General features: G+C 35.4%; 1 protein-coding gene across 1 annotated transcript; it reads left to right on the top strand.

Moving 5' to 3' along the window:
• The first annotated feature begins 12,678 nt into the window (after positions 1 to 12,678).
• Positions 12,679 to 13,083, top strand: LOC111879909 (uncharacterized). The gene has a single exon (XM_023876341.1). The coding sequence runs from the start codon at positions 12,679 to 12,681 to the stop codon at positions 13,081 to 13,083; it is 405 nt and encodes a 134-aa protein (XP_023732109.1).
• Positions 13,084 to 14,636: the final 1,553 nt, after the last annotated feature.

The following is a 14,636-nucleotide window of genomic DNA, read 5'->3' as shown; positions in this document are numbered from 1 at the left end:
CTCTGGGCCTAGTACGCCTAACACACCCTCTGGTATGGGTGGCAATCCTCGAACCAACCCATAACCCGACACTAACCCAACACGAAAATAAACGGGGTTGGGTTGAGATTCTTGACCCGCCAACCCGCCAACCCATTTATTTCATGGGTTGGGTTGGGTTACCTGTTTGGGTTCGCAAGTCAACCCGCCAACCCGAATATATATATATATATATATATATATATATATATATATATATATATATATATATATATATATATATATATATATATATATATATGTTTAAAAAATATTTTTAATTATTTATTAGTTTTGAATATTTGATTATCGTTTAATCGTTTTTCGAATTCCAAAACTGCAAAACATCTTCGATTCGACTTAACATCCCTTAGCCCCTAATCAAAAAGAAATTCAGTCTTCAGTCTCCAAACTCACGACTCGGTGTCTCCTATCTCCGTTAATTGAGGCATCGAGTCATCACCTGTCGCAGTGTCGCACGCACACCACTTCTCTTATCGTCCTTCGGCTATTGCGCACCACTCATCGTCTTCACTCCTGTTTATGACTTTATGTTGAATATTTAAGACTTTATGACTTCATGTTATTTGTATTTTTTTAATTTCATTTTAAAATGTTTTGCTTATTAAATGTGTTATACGTGTTGGGTTCGATACACTGACCCACAAACCCACGAACTCATATACTTATACGGGTTATTTGGGTTGGGTTGGGTTGATGTTTTCAACCCGCCAACCCACCAACTCGTATATTATATGGGGGTTGGGTCAACGTATTTTGACCCGCTAACCCGAACCCAACCCAATTGCCATGCCTACCCTCTGGTACACCCAGCATACTAGGTGGCTTCCGTGTCAATATTACGCACATGAGTACGCTGAGCGTACACTCGCGTACGCCCCACGTACTCATTTACCACCTTTTTCACTATAAGGGCTAAAGTCGACAAGTACTAAAAGAACAATGGTTTATAAGGTATACATGGACTTTGGATGTTACAATTTTTGAAAACTTAAGGATAAATCTGAATATTTTTGAAACTCAATAGCTTTACTAGCATTAGGTAACCGGTAGGTTACTTAGAAACCGGTTAAAATGGTATAAATGAACAAATTAAACATAACATCCGGTTTTACTGAACTTAAAACACATCCAAAAATAAACCGATATTTTTATAAAAACTTAAAAGCTTTTATATAATCTTTCCTACTAGAAACACACAAGGTAGTTTCGTTTCCTGCTTCTTTTACTTTTAATTCAAATATCCACGGTCCACCCAACGTCAAAATGATCATGCTTTTGGCATGTAACCTAAATTCTTTCAAGCTAATTTATGCTTGATAATTGTACCTTTCAAGCTAGACCATCTAGACGATTTGCCATTCTTATATCAGTGTTTTTGTACCATTTGTCCCCGTTCCATTTGGTGAAAGAGGAGGCAACCATATAGAATCTTCGTTTTTATCATTTTTAAATCTTAAATAAATATTAAGTAATTTTAAATTTTCTTAATACCATTAAAGAAACACTAAAATATGACTTGATCCATCTAAACACCAAGCAAAAAAAGTTTTAAATATTATAAAAAGATGATATTAATCTTTCCTAACTTTTTCAAAAATTTATTTAGCTGCTTCTTGGAGAAAATAGCATTGTGTGGGGCCCCATCAATAATTGCATTTAGGCATATTAATTAAAAAATTATTATTATTATTTTAAGAGCAAACTAAACAACAAGTTAGAGTACCTTCAATGTCTCTAATGACGTATCCATTACTCATATAATTAATTATATTAGTTTATTTTTTAATTTTATTTAAAATCTTTTCTAATGAATACATTTGTTATCTTTTAATACATTATATCATATGTTTTTTTTAACATGTAATTTTATGATTTTTTTCATTTTATTAAATTATATATAATATATAAATATAATAATAAATACATATTAATTTTATTAATAGGCTTTCCTTTTAATTTCAAAATTACTAAATTAAAGTTTTATTAGTTTTGTTTATTTATCTAAATTATTTGTTTAAACTTAAAAGAAAAAAAAACACTTTAATTTTAATAATTTAATATTTTTTAACTTTTTTTTATAAATTCAAACTTAAAATGTTTAGAATTTCATATTTAATTTTTTTTATATATAATCAATTTATATTATACATAGATCTCACACCTAAATAACTATTAACATGTTAATTTTTTTTTTCAATTTACATCTACCATTTATATTAGTAAATTTTGTTAAGTTATTAAAACAAAGTAATTAGGGGAAATAATTTAGGAGGGTAACTACCTCTTATCCGTGTTCACATATTGACAACTTCTTCTTTTTTGTACATAATAAAGGAACTAACTTGTTTTAACTGTTTAAATTACACCAATATTACCGGTTAATACATGTTTTAACCGGTAACTCAAAGGGAAAATGACTTAGGAGGGTAACTACCTCTTATCTGTGTTCACATGTTAGCAACTTCTTATTTTTTGTACATAAGAAAGCAACCAACTTGTTTTAACTGTGTAACATCCCAAAAATAATGACCAAAAATTTCGTTTTTAATTTAATATTAAAACCATAATTATCAAACCATTAATTTAATACTCCGGCATCGGGCCCTGCCCGGCATCAGGCCCTGCCTGGCATCGAGCCTCGCTCGGTATACAGGTCTGTCTCTCTTCAGCCCCGCCCGTTAAACACATACAATCATATAAAATGCTAACACATAAAGAAACATACTCTACTATATCCCTGTCCTAAGAAACATACTCTGCTAATAATGAGATACAAAACTTCGTCCGTACTCAACTAGTTCCAGCCAGGGCTTCAGCAGTGCAAGGTGAGTCTCCTCAGTCCTCACTTTGTGAATGGGTCTAAGGCCACAATGTCAGCCCATGTAGTCTATAAGTAGGAAGACCCGGTGGTTAGCCCTAGTAATTGTATGCTAGTATGTTATTCTAGACCAAGGTCCGATGTCGGGCGGATGCCCGAGGAATGTTTGCATGTTAGATTATACTTGTTGTCTGTGTGATACTTGTATGTACTTGGTAAGGAGGTGAGTGTGGGCGAGGTCCCATATGTCATCACTAGCTGTGTACGGACGATGTTTCGTATCTCATTATTAGCAGAGTATGTTTCTTTATGTGTTAGCATTTTATATGATTGTATGTGTTTAGCAGGCGGGGCCTAAGAGAGACAGACCTGTATACCGAGCGAGGCTCGATGCCAGGCAGGGCCTAATGCCGGGCGGGGCCCGATGCCGGAATATTAAATTAATGGTTTGATAATTATGGTTTTAGTATTAAATTAAAAACGAAATTTTTGGTCATGATTTTTGGGATGTTACACAGTTAAAACAAGTTAGTTGTTTTCTTATGTACAAAACATAAGAAGTTGCCAACATGTGAACACGGATAAGAGGTAGTTACCCTCCTAAGTCATTTTCCCTTTGAGTTACCGGTTAAAACAGGTATTAGCCGGTAATATTTGTGTGATTTAAACAATTTAAACAAGTTAGTTGCTTTATTATGTACAAAAAAAAAAAATTGTCAATATGTGAACACGGATAAAAGATAGTTGCCCTTCTAAATCATTTTCCCAAGTAATTACGATAACTTAATTGGTCTATCTATACCGCATAAAAAATCCTTGTATTTAATATGAATACATGGTTCTTTTGTTGTGTGTGTGGGGTGTTTTACACATTTTAGAATAAGCAGCCCACGGAACACGTGGTTAAGGGATGACGTCATCTAAAAGCCGCCGCCGCCTTGTTTTGTTTTTTTTTCTCCATAAACAGCCTTCGGGAAAGTGTGACTAAAGTGCTTACGTCATCACTTCAAAGTCCTCTGTTGAACGTTTGACGGAAGTTGCTAACACCAAAAGAAAAGTTTGACCCTCATCTTTTGAATTTTGATCCATCCACCCCTTCAACTTTTAAACTTTTTCTTAAATAGTCCCATGGTGTCTGGAAGATTTATGCAGAATTTTGGCTAGTAGGACATCAGACAAAAATATTCATTTAATGAATAAAAAGGTATCATCAAGATGAATGATAAAGAAAACGGGATAAAATTTCATTCTAGAATGATTTAATTGGGCAGATATGAATCCATTTGATAAAAGAAAACAAAGAAAAATGAAAATGAAAATTCAGAAAACAACCTAGAGGTAACATATTATTACATGTTATAATACCCAAAAGGTGTCGCATCATCATCCTAATCATAAATGGGTGTTATAACATCAAATGTGGAAATAGACAACACCAAATAACATATAATAACATCATTTATTTTCTATTTTATTTTTTAACTTTTTTTATGTTTGTAATTTCTATTTTTCTATTTTGTTTTATTTTTTTAATTTATGTCATAATAATTTTTAAAAAACATATAAATTAAATAACACATAATTAAATTAAATACTAATTAAAAACTACATTACAACGAAAAAACATAAAACGACATTCCAACGAAAAAAAAAGACCGAAAAAAAAAATAATAAAAAAAAACATTACAATGAAAAAAAAAAAAATACTAAGTTTCGTCTAAATATTTCTGCTCAATCTTCGCCTTCATTTTTTGGAGTGTCTCCAACCTTGTAGGTGACAAATTATCCTCGCTAATTTGAAAATTTGTCAAATCTTTCGCAATACGATCGTCCTCCGCTTCACGACGCAAGAACTCAAAATGTTCCCGTTCCAAATTATATCTTTTACGCGCGACTTCGTTGTGCTCGTCAATTTTTTTTTTCATTTCGACTTGCTCTCGTCGTTTACTTTCGGTTTCATCTGTGTGCCGTTGAGCACGCCTCGCTTTGTCGCAGCCTATTGGTCGTCGAGGAGGGGAGATCTCTTCAATGTCGTTCAAGTCGTCCGGTATCTCATCCGTGTCCGCATTGAGGTCGATGTTCGTGCGTGCGTCCGAAACATCGACCGAACCCGATCCGCGTGACCTCTTCGATTGTTGTTCCGTAAATGTGTCGGTTTTATTCCACTTTGGGTCTTCCTTCACAATCTCCCAAAAATTTTCGTGCTAAAAAACGTGACCGGTCTCCACATGATATTGCTCCATCGCCGCTCTATAAATGTCAAAATCGGTCGCACCACATTGCTTGTGCGAGGAAAGCTTATTGTAGATGGAATTGAACTTGGTGCACTTCTTGCTTATTTGAGTCCATTTTCTACTCAACATGTCGTGATTGCGGTAATTTTCATCTTTATTCAAAAGGCTATGAAATTTCCCGATCACGGCTTCCCAAAAGTCAACTCTTCGCAGTTCGTTTCCTTGCGTTGGATTTTTTGATGTTCCACACCAAGCCAACGCCAATGTGTACTACTCGTCCGCGGTCCACTATGTTGGAGGTTCGTCTTCCGATTGCTCCACAACCGCTTTCCCTTTCCCATTCAAAAAAAAAAAAAAAAAACAGGATTTTTTTTTATTTTTTTTTAGTTAACTCAAGTTCCGAAAATAATATTTTAAATTTTTTTTTTGGAATTTTCCATTTATTTTACATTTTAAAATTATTTTTTAGAATATGTACAGTGTAATATTCTATTAGAATATTTCACGTATTTTAAAAAAAAAGGGGATTTATTATTATTATTATTATTATTATTTTTTTAATTAATTCAAGTTCCGAAAATAATATTTAAAAAAAGAATTTTTGGATTTTTTCATTTATTTTGCATTTTAAAATTATTTTTAGATTTGGTCTTACGGTCTCACAAAATTAGAATGGTCTCAAATGAAGCTGAACCTATATATATATATATATATATATATATATATATATATATATATATATATATATATATATATATATATATATATATATATATATATATATAAGCGTACAGAGGTAAAAACATTCAAAAAATAATTTTTTTTTACATTTTAACCGTTTTACAATGGTTGAAAAACGAAATGTATATGTTGAGCCTTGAAGAAATAGCCGTTTTCAAGCGTTACCATGGTAACGTGCAAAAACGCCACCCGGGCGCGGTGTTCCAGGCGTTATAACACCGTGTTTGGAGGCCACGTCATAGTAACCCCATTAGGCGTTGCCCGCTCCTAGCCGTCTTAACGGAACCAAAAAAGGTACATTAATTTTTTTAACCTTGCAAAAAAAAAAAAAAAAAAAAAAACAGTTAAATTGAACTTAAATATGTCCATTTTTAACCAAACACTTTTGAGATTGTTAGTCTATATTTCCTAACGATTTTTTCCTACTACAAATCCCATTTTTATAAATAATACCTATACGACGATAACCTATTAAAAAAAGTAATTATGATCTTAGTTAAGAATATGATATTCCAAAGATTCCTAAAATCACAATTGATGATTGGTTTTAATTGGGAGGAAGGGCAGATGTAGAGATTGGGCTGAAAATCTTCAAAAAGTGGGTGTGAGAATCTTTTTGTAATGATGCCAATGTATTGATATCGTGAAGGGACGAACAATTTAAACCTGACATAGTATAATTTTTTCCTGAATAAAATGAATGTTCATTTCATTATGTTTGTATGTTGATGTTGAATGAGTTGTTAGAGTTGTTTGGCAAGTAAGTTGAACTATACTGTCATAAGAGACAAATGTGGCTTGTGTGACCATCATATAGTTTTAGTAAAAGATTTTGTAACTAATAAGTTCTAGCAATGACATTAGTCATTCTTCAAATATATTGTTTGACACAAAATATTTGTCATATAAGGTGGGTTTTTCCAACTAAGCTAAAATGTATGGTAAAGTTTTTACCTATGAAAAATTTGTCATATAGGGATAAATTGTTACAATTTTTGTTGGAGTTTACCTATGAGAGTTGGTCTTGGTTTGTTAGCCGAAGTACTTTGCTTCCCATGGTTCTTCATACTTGTGATGACCTTAAGATGATGTAGAGTTCACAATGTGTTGACAGGAGGCGGTTGAAGCTAAAGTTGTTTCTTGTATATTTGATGGTGTGGGGTGTATGGAGAGCTCGGAATGATTTAGTTTTCAAGAAAAATTGGTGCTCTCCCTTAAAATGACGGGAAATCATGGACATGGAAGTCAAAATGATGAAGCAAAGCCGTATACCAATAGTGAAGGTCCGCTGGAACGCCAAGCGAGGACCCGAATTCACTTGGAAGCAGGAAGACCAGATGAAACATAAATACCCACAACTTTTCCTCTAGTTGCAAGAACCCGTTCAAGATGTAAATTTCAGGACGGAATTCCGTCTAACAGAGGGATGATGCGACAACTGGAAAATTCTGAGTCAAGCAAAGTCTAGAGGGTTTTGTGTATAAGTGTACCCACAACGTATATATGTTACAATAAAAATCAATGAAAGCCAAGAAGGCATCAATTGTATGATTCAATATATATATATATATATATATATATATATATATATATATATATATGTGTGTGTGTGTGTGTGTGTGTGTGTATACTTTGAAAATCATATTCGTAATAAACACTTGAAAGTCAATAAGATGAACCAAGATTTTCGAAAATTCCATTTGTATTTAAAGTGTTTCAAGCCTATAACCGAAATCATGCACAAAACCGAGAACCCCAAGACCGAGAAGCCTCCCAAGGCCGAGAACCCCTCCCCCTTAACCGAAAATCCATACGGAGGAACACCACTCGAACCAAAAATGCCTTGTTTTGAGAGTTCTCGGTTGGGACCGAGGACCTTACTTCTCAGCCTCTATTAGACCGAAATCCTCTCTTGTTCTCGGTGGCACCCTTGGACCGAAGACACATGTTCTCGGTTGATGCATGGGACTTCGGCTAGAGGATAAGACAAGGAAAGTTGACTTAGTGAGGTGATGGATGCATTATTTTCCCATAAAAATTATTATCCAACATATAACCATGTTATATCCCTCAAATAACCAAGTAAACATCCCATCCATCTCTTCCTTTTATATCTTCGGTCGAAAGTAAAATCCCCTACCATTATCATCTTATTTCATCTTCAACATTCCTTATTCTCTCAAGAACAAGCTTAAGTTCTTCCAAGAACTCATTTCCTTCAAGTGACCCTTAGATATTGGTAAGCATTTTCGTGATAACCAAGCATTTCTATACATTTTTATGTTAGTTTCATCATATTTACACACATTATTATGTGTTAAACCCTTAGGATAATAACATTTCCAAGAGGTTCATCAACTCCATTCAAGTGTTTAAGCTTGGAATCTTCATGTCATCTCTTCAAACAACCCACATTGTCACAACTAGCAATTTTTGCTAAGAAATTCTATATATGTATGATTAACTCCCAATGTACCTTGTAATTCAAAGTTTCATGTTATGCATGTTATTCAATTCAAAAGCAACTATTCGAATCAAAACTCACTTGTGAAGCCCAAAAACCTAATTCAATACATTTCACACACTCAACTTTGGGTGGTAACCCTAATTTTCCCGGTTCAAAACCCCTTTTGGGCTAGGGATCATTTATTGGACCTAATGGGCCAATAAACCCAAAACTTCATTATTTTGGGCTACGAATCCTCATTTGGGGCCTAAATGGACCCATATTCATTAAACTATAACATTTTGGGCCTTAAGACGTGTTATGGGCATTATTGGACCTAAAATGACTCACTTCATTTTCATGGGCCTTAATGGGCCGTGAACAACCTTCTTGAACTTAAATGGGTCAAAAACCCATTATGTTCACCCTTTTGGGCCGTAAACCCATAGGAAGGCCCAATGGGCCGAAAACTTTCATATTGGGCCTTATAATTTTGACTATTATCAAAACTAGCTCAAACACTTCTTTTCTTTTAATTATTTCTTTCTCATTCTCGGCATATATATATATATATATATATATATATATATATATATATATATATATATATATATATAAAAGAAATTTATTTCAACTAAAAACCTTGACACCTCATAATTGTATGGTGGTTATCCATACAATTAGCATCACAAACATCTAGGTTAAGTCCCCAAATCCTCCATGTAATATCCAAGATTAACTCTCTCTTCCCTCTTCTTCTAGTCTCAGCCGAGAACCCCAACACCACCCGAACTTCTCTCATTTCTCAAACACAAAATTCCTCCAAGAATTCAAGAGAATCCTTCCCTTCCCTCTTTAAAATTCGTGTGTGCTAGAGTGTGTTTCAACAAAGTTTTCATCAAGTCATCTCTTTCGGTAAGTTACTTCACACTTGATTTGGTTTACTTCATCTATATGCTAAGATCTTCTCTCAAAACCTCACCATCTTCGTGTATGCTCCTTAGAAGCCCCATAAGTTCGAGATCTACTCAAGGGAGCTTGCTAGGGCCGAAATCTCTCTCATTCCTTCACCAAAAACCGAATTCATCAACCCAAATTGAGTCCATACCTCTTATTTTCAGTTTTTACTATGTTTTGGGGGAGGGTACAAGTTGCATCGTGTAGATCTATGTGTTTATGCATGTTTATGTGTGTTTTTCATAATATTTCTTGTGATTATGTGTTGAAAACTTCATAAACTCCAAAGATAAACTAAAACATGATGATATATGTAAAATAAAACACTTGATGCAACTTATGATAAAGTTGAAAGGATAAAAACATGTTAATGATGTTTGAAACTAAGCAAAGTTGTGTAAAGGGCCAAAAGTTGACAAAATAAACAAAAGTGAGGATCTTCTTGTTAACTCACGGTTTTAAGAGGACTAAAAGAGTAATTTTTATATAAAAATGGGTCTTTATGATATTCATGGTTTTAAAAGGGTCAAAAGTGTAAATTTTCACAAATGGGCCTCAATTTGGGCTTTACGGCATCATGGGCTAATTTTGGAAAAAATTTTACTTTTGTGGACTGAATGGTTATTTTGTACAAATTTGAGCCAAAAATGTTATTTTTCGGATTTATGGGCTAAAAATGACAATTTTATTTAAACTTGGGCCGAAAAAGATATTTTCTATGCATTTGGGCCGAAAATGTTATATTTGACATAAGTTGGCTAAAAATGTTATTTTATTTGATACAAGCCCTTAAATGTAAACTTTTGGTCTTAAGGGATTTGAAATGCCATTCTTACCAAAAAAATGTGCCTTAATTGTAAAGTTTGGGTTTTATGGACCAAAAATGTCTTTTACTAAAAGTGGGCCTTTTATGTCATTTTGGATAAACAATTGAGCTTAAGTGATCAACGTAATAACAAACGGAACAAATACACCACTTACACTTTTAAATTCAGGCCCTTGTGGTCTAATTTCATGTTTATTGGTCCTGGAATATACATTACATGTTGTTTGGGCCTTTGTGGCCCATTTACATGCTTGTTGGGCCTAATAAACTAAAAACATACACGTAAACCATATTACTCTGTGCAATTCAATATTCGCGTAAATTCAGTTAAGGCTCTTGTGAGACATTTCGTTTTGACACCTATCGAGTGTACAACCATAGCTTGTAGTTATAACCATAGTCTCCTGGAGGGAGAGGGAGAGTTTGTGTATAGATCTATACAGGGATGACTCCCCCACACTTGAGTTGTTTGCTACAGTTAGACTAGGCCAGTCTAGGGTGACAAACCTTACCTTAAACAAGTAGACATCTGAAAAACGTTAAGACAGGTGAACCAGTCATTATCAAGCATGGTTATAACGACTCACATAGAGAATAAGTACTTCATTATAAATTTACAGAATACCTATACCATTTGATGATACAAAAATATGCATACACCAATGCTTGGTCTTAGGGTTTTAAGGCGACAACACTTATATAAACAGAAAATATCGGATTTTCTGGGAAAACATACGATTTTATAGTACCTTCTACTTACAACAGGAAGTATGGGATTTCTGAAATACTCTTTATACATTTTCAAACAAAAACACGCATGCCTTAACACGAGATTGGACACAAAACTTTTAAAGCATTTTTACATAAAATATCGGATTTTTCGGTGATTACTATACGATATAAAACTTTTCATTCAAACATACTTATGAACTCACTAGCATTATAGATGTTTACGTTTTTAAATAACTTGTATTCTCAAGAAATCGTTAAGCAGAATGGCCGACGGGAACATGTGGAAATTGTCATATTTTGTTATCTTCATACATTAAATATTTGGGACACGTAATCTTTTATACAATACTTGATGTAAACAATGATGGTTGTATTTGGTATGTATGATGACGATATTTATCATGTTTCATTTATATTCACTATAATGATCTTCCAAGATGAAGTCACCCAAACCCCCGGACGTTTCCGCCGATTTCCTTTAGTTCGGTGGGTGTGACAGATTGATATCAGAGTAATGTTTATAGTGAACTGGCATATTTAGTCATACAAGATATGCAACTATAAATACATTGGGACTAAAATACTTTGAACAAAATAAAAATCATTACCTATGTGTGAAATTAGGGCAATAACACAATAAGAAATAGTAAAAGTCTTTGGAGGATTTGAACATCGCGGTTAAACCCGGACAATTATGTAGTCGTATTGGGAGTAAATGTAGCTTGATCAACTACATTTATTCAAAATATGACCAACATGTGTTCGGGAGTGATCGTAATGGTCAATGAACCAAAAACTTATCATCTAATTATCCAAAGAGTTATAGAACCAAACCTAAACAATTAAAATACTATAGAAGTATTTTAGAATGCTAATAATAAACACTCCTCACACACTTCTCACCCCTCCGTTTCCCACGTAGTCATCATGGAAGAGTTCCAACAGGGTGTCCTTTACTATCAGGACCTGGTGGCCAATGGGTTGATCGAGGGAGAACCTGGTATGAATCAAGGGACAGATCTAGGTTTAGGACCTAAGGAGTATGTGTAGAAAGACTGTGAGTACGAGAAATCCGATGAGGAGACGGAAGAAGTAGGGGACATTAAGGAAGTCCCTAGTGAGCCTCACTCTTCAGAGATGATATAGGACCACTTTGCAGCATTAGCATACATCCATAACGAAAACAACGATGGCAGAAATGGTCAAGGGACTGGAAGCTCGAACCAAGGAACGAACCAAGGTCCTACGGAACTCTGCACCTACAAGGACTTTTCAAATACCAAACCCCGAACATTCAATTGAACATGAGGCATGATAACTTTGAAACAATGGATGGAAAAAGACAGAGTCAGTTTTTGAGATCTGCGGATGCCTTGAAGAATGCAAGGTGAAATTCGCAGCTTGCACGTTTTTTGAGCAAGCGCTCTCGTGGTGGAATGGTCTTGTGCAAGCTAAGACACTCCCGGTGGCAACTGCCATGCCCTGGGAGGAGCTCAAGGAGATGTTGATGGCAGAGTACTGTCCCTGAGGGGAGATACATAAATTGGAGTAGGAACTATGGAACCTCACAGTACAAAACTCAGATATCGAGGTTTACATCTCAAGGATCAGCGAATTAGCCCTTTTGTGCCCGGGTATGATCAAATCAAAAGAGAAGAAGATCGAGCGGTTTATTTGGGGATTAACTTCACCAATCCAAGGAAACGTGATTGCGGCAACCCCAAAGACTTTCGATAGTGAGAAAAGGTTAGCCCAGAAGCTTTACGACCATGGTAACAAGAAGGGAGTCAAAATTGATGATACTGAGAACAAGAAGGAAGGAGATAACAAGAAAAACAAGGACAACAAACGAAAAGGATGACAAAACCAAGGGTCATCGAAAATGCGACAAACTGTAGCAGTCCACGCTGCTACTGCTCAGGTTTCCCCACCACCACATGCTCCAGCCTCATCTGTGCAAACCACCACCAAACCCTACTCAGGAAACCTACCGAAGTGCAACAAATGTAATTACCATCATCATGGAGAATGCAAAGATATGCAGTGTGCTAACTGCAACTGTAAGGGCCATACCGCCCGATACTGTAGATCTCCACCTCAACCAAACCAGTGTCACAACAACAACAACAACAACAACAATAAAAATAACAGCAACGCAGAGGAGAGTCACACTTGTTACGGATGTGGGGGAACAGACCCTTATAGACGAAACTGCCCCAAAGCCAATGCCCAAGGTGCTGGAGGATCGGGCAGAGTCCTCGCAATAGGACAAGGTGAAGCGGTTTAGGATCCAACTGTTGTCATTGGTACCTTCCCACTTAACAACACTTATGCATGCATCCTGTTTGACAGTGGTGCTGAACAAAGCTTTGTGATTAATAAATTCAAACACGTATTAATCTAACAACCCCATAAGCTAAGCGAAGCCTTTACGGTGGAAATGACTAATAGCAAAACCGAAACAACAAAATACATATACATAGGGTGCACGCTCGCATTAAATAATCATTCATTCCTAATCAATTTGGTGTCGGTAGACATTAGGAGTTTTGATGTGATTGTAGGCATGGATTGGTTAAGCCCCCACCATGCTGACATTATGTGCCACGAGAAGGTCGTTCTCCTTCACCTCCCTAATCAAGAAACCCTTATCATCTATGGCGATAAGTCGGGCGTCAATCTCCGTCTCATCTCGTGAATCAAAGCACAAAAAGAACCAAGCATTTCTCGCTCACATGGTGGATAAGAGAAAGGAAGAGACAAACATCAACGATATCCCAGAGGTACAAGATTTTCCCGATGTATTATCTGAAGACCTCCCGGGAATACCACCTGAGAGACAGGTTAAATTCAGGATTGACCTTGTACCTGGGGCAATGCCAATTGCCAAATCACCCTACAGACTGGCCCCCGCTGAAATGCAAGAATTATCGAGCCAGCTAAGCGAACTCCTGGATAAAGGATTCATCAGACCGAGTTTCTCACCATGGGGAGCTCTGGTTCTGTTCGTCAAAAAGAAAGATGGATCCTTCAGAATGTGCATTGATTATAGAGAATTGAACAAGCTTACCATCAAAAACCGATACCCACTTCCACGGATCGATGATTTATTCGACAAGCTTCAAGGGGCTTGTTATTTCTCTAAAATAGATCTGAGATCTAGTTATCATCAACTCCGAGTCTGGGAAGAGGATATTCCGAAAACTACTTTCCGAACTCGATATGGCCATTTCGAATTCGTTGTTATGCCCTTTGGTCTGATAAATGCTCCTGCAACATTTATGGACCTCATGAACCGAGTTTGCCGCCCATTCCTTGATAATTTCGTAATCGTATTCATTGAAGACATTCTCATATATTCTAGAAGCAAGGAAGAGTACGGTCAACACCTGTGACAAATTTTGGAAACACTCAGATCAGAGAAGTTGTACACGAAACTCTCCAAATGCAAATTTTGGATTTGAAAGGAAAAATTTTTGGGTCATGTGGTTAGCAAAGAGGGGATACATGTGGATCTTGCTAAGATCAAGACTATTGAAGGTTGGGAAACTCCAAGGATGCCAATTGATGTGTGTAAAACTCAACTAGTTTTAAACCTACTTTTTAATAAAAATAAACACACAATAGGCAGTGGACCTATCAATTGTTGTAAAGCTAAATAAGTAGGGTATCGAACACAGGAAACGGTAAATTAAAACTAAAGACTAATTTTATCTAAATTAAATAACAAGTAGGGGTTTTTCTCTAGTTTTACAAGACTAGAAACTTACTAACTATTACTTGAACTAAATACTAGAAAGCAAAGATCACTACTAGAAAAACAGCCTTTTACGACGCTCA

This window comes from Lactuca sativa, chromosome 4 (genome assembly GCF_002870075.4).
Source record: "Lactuca sativa cultivar Salinas chromosome 4, Lsat_Salinas_v11, whole genome shotgun sequence".
NCBI lineage: Eukaryota > Viridiplantae > Streptophyta > Magnoliopsida > Asterales > Asteraceae > Lactuca > Lactuca sativa.
Note: the sequence above shows the minus strand (reverse complement) of the source record. Positions and strands in the feature narration are given on the sequence as shown.

Bases quoted from the DNA above. Each gene is read 5' to 3' on its own strand.
- LOC111879909 (XM_023876341.1), top strand. From the start codon at position 12,679: ATGCGACAAACTGTAGCAGTCCACGCTGCTACTGCTCAGGTTTCCCCA.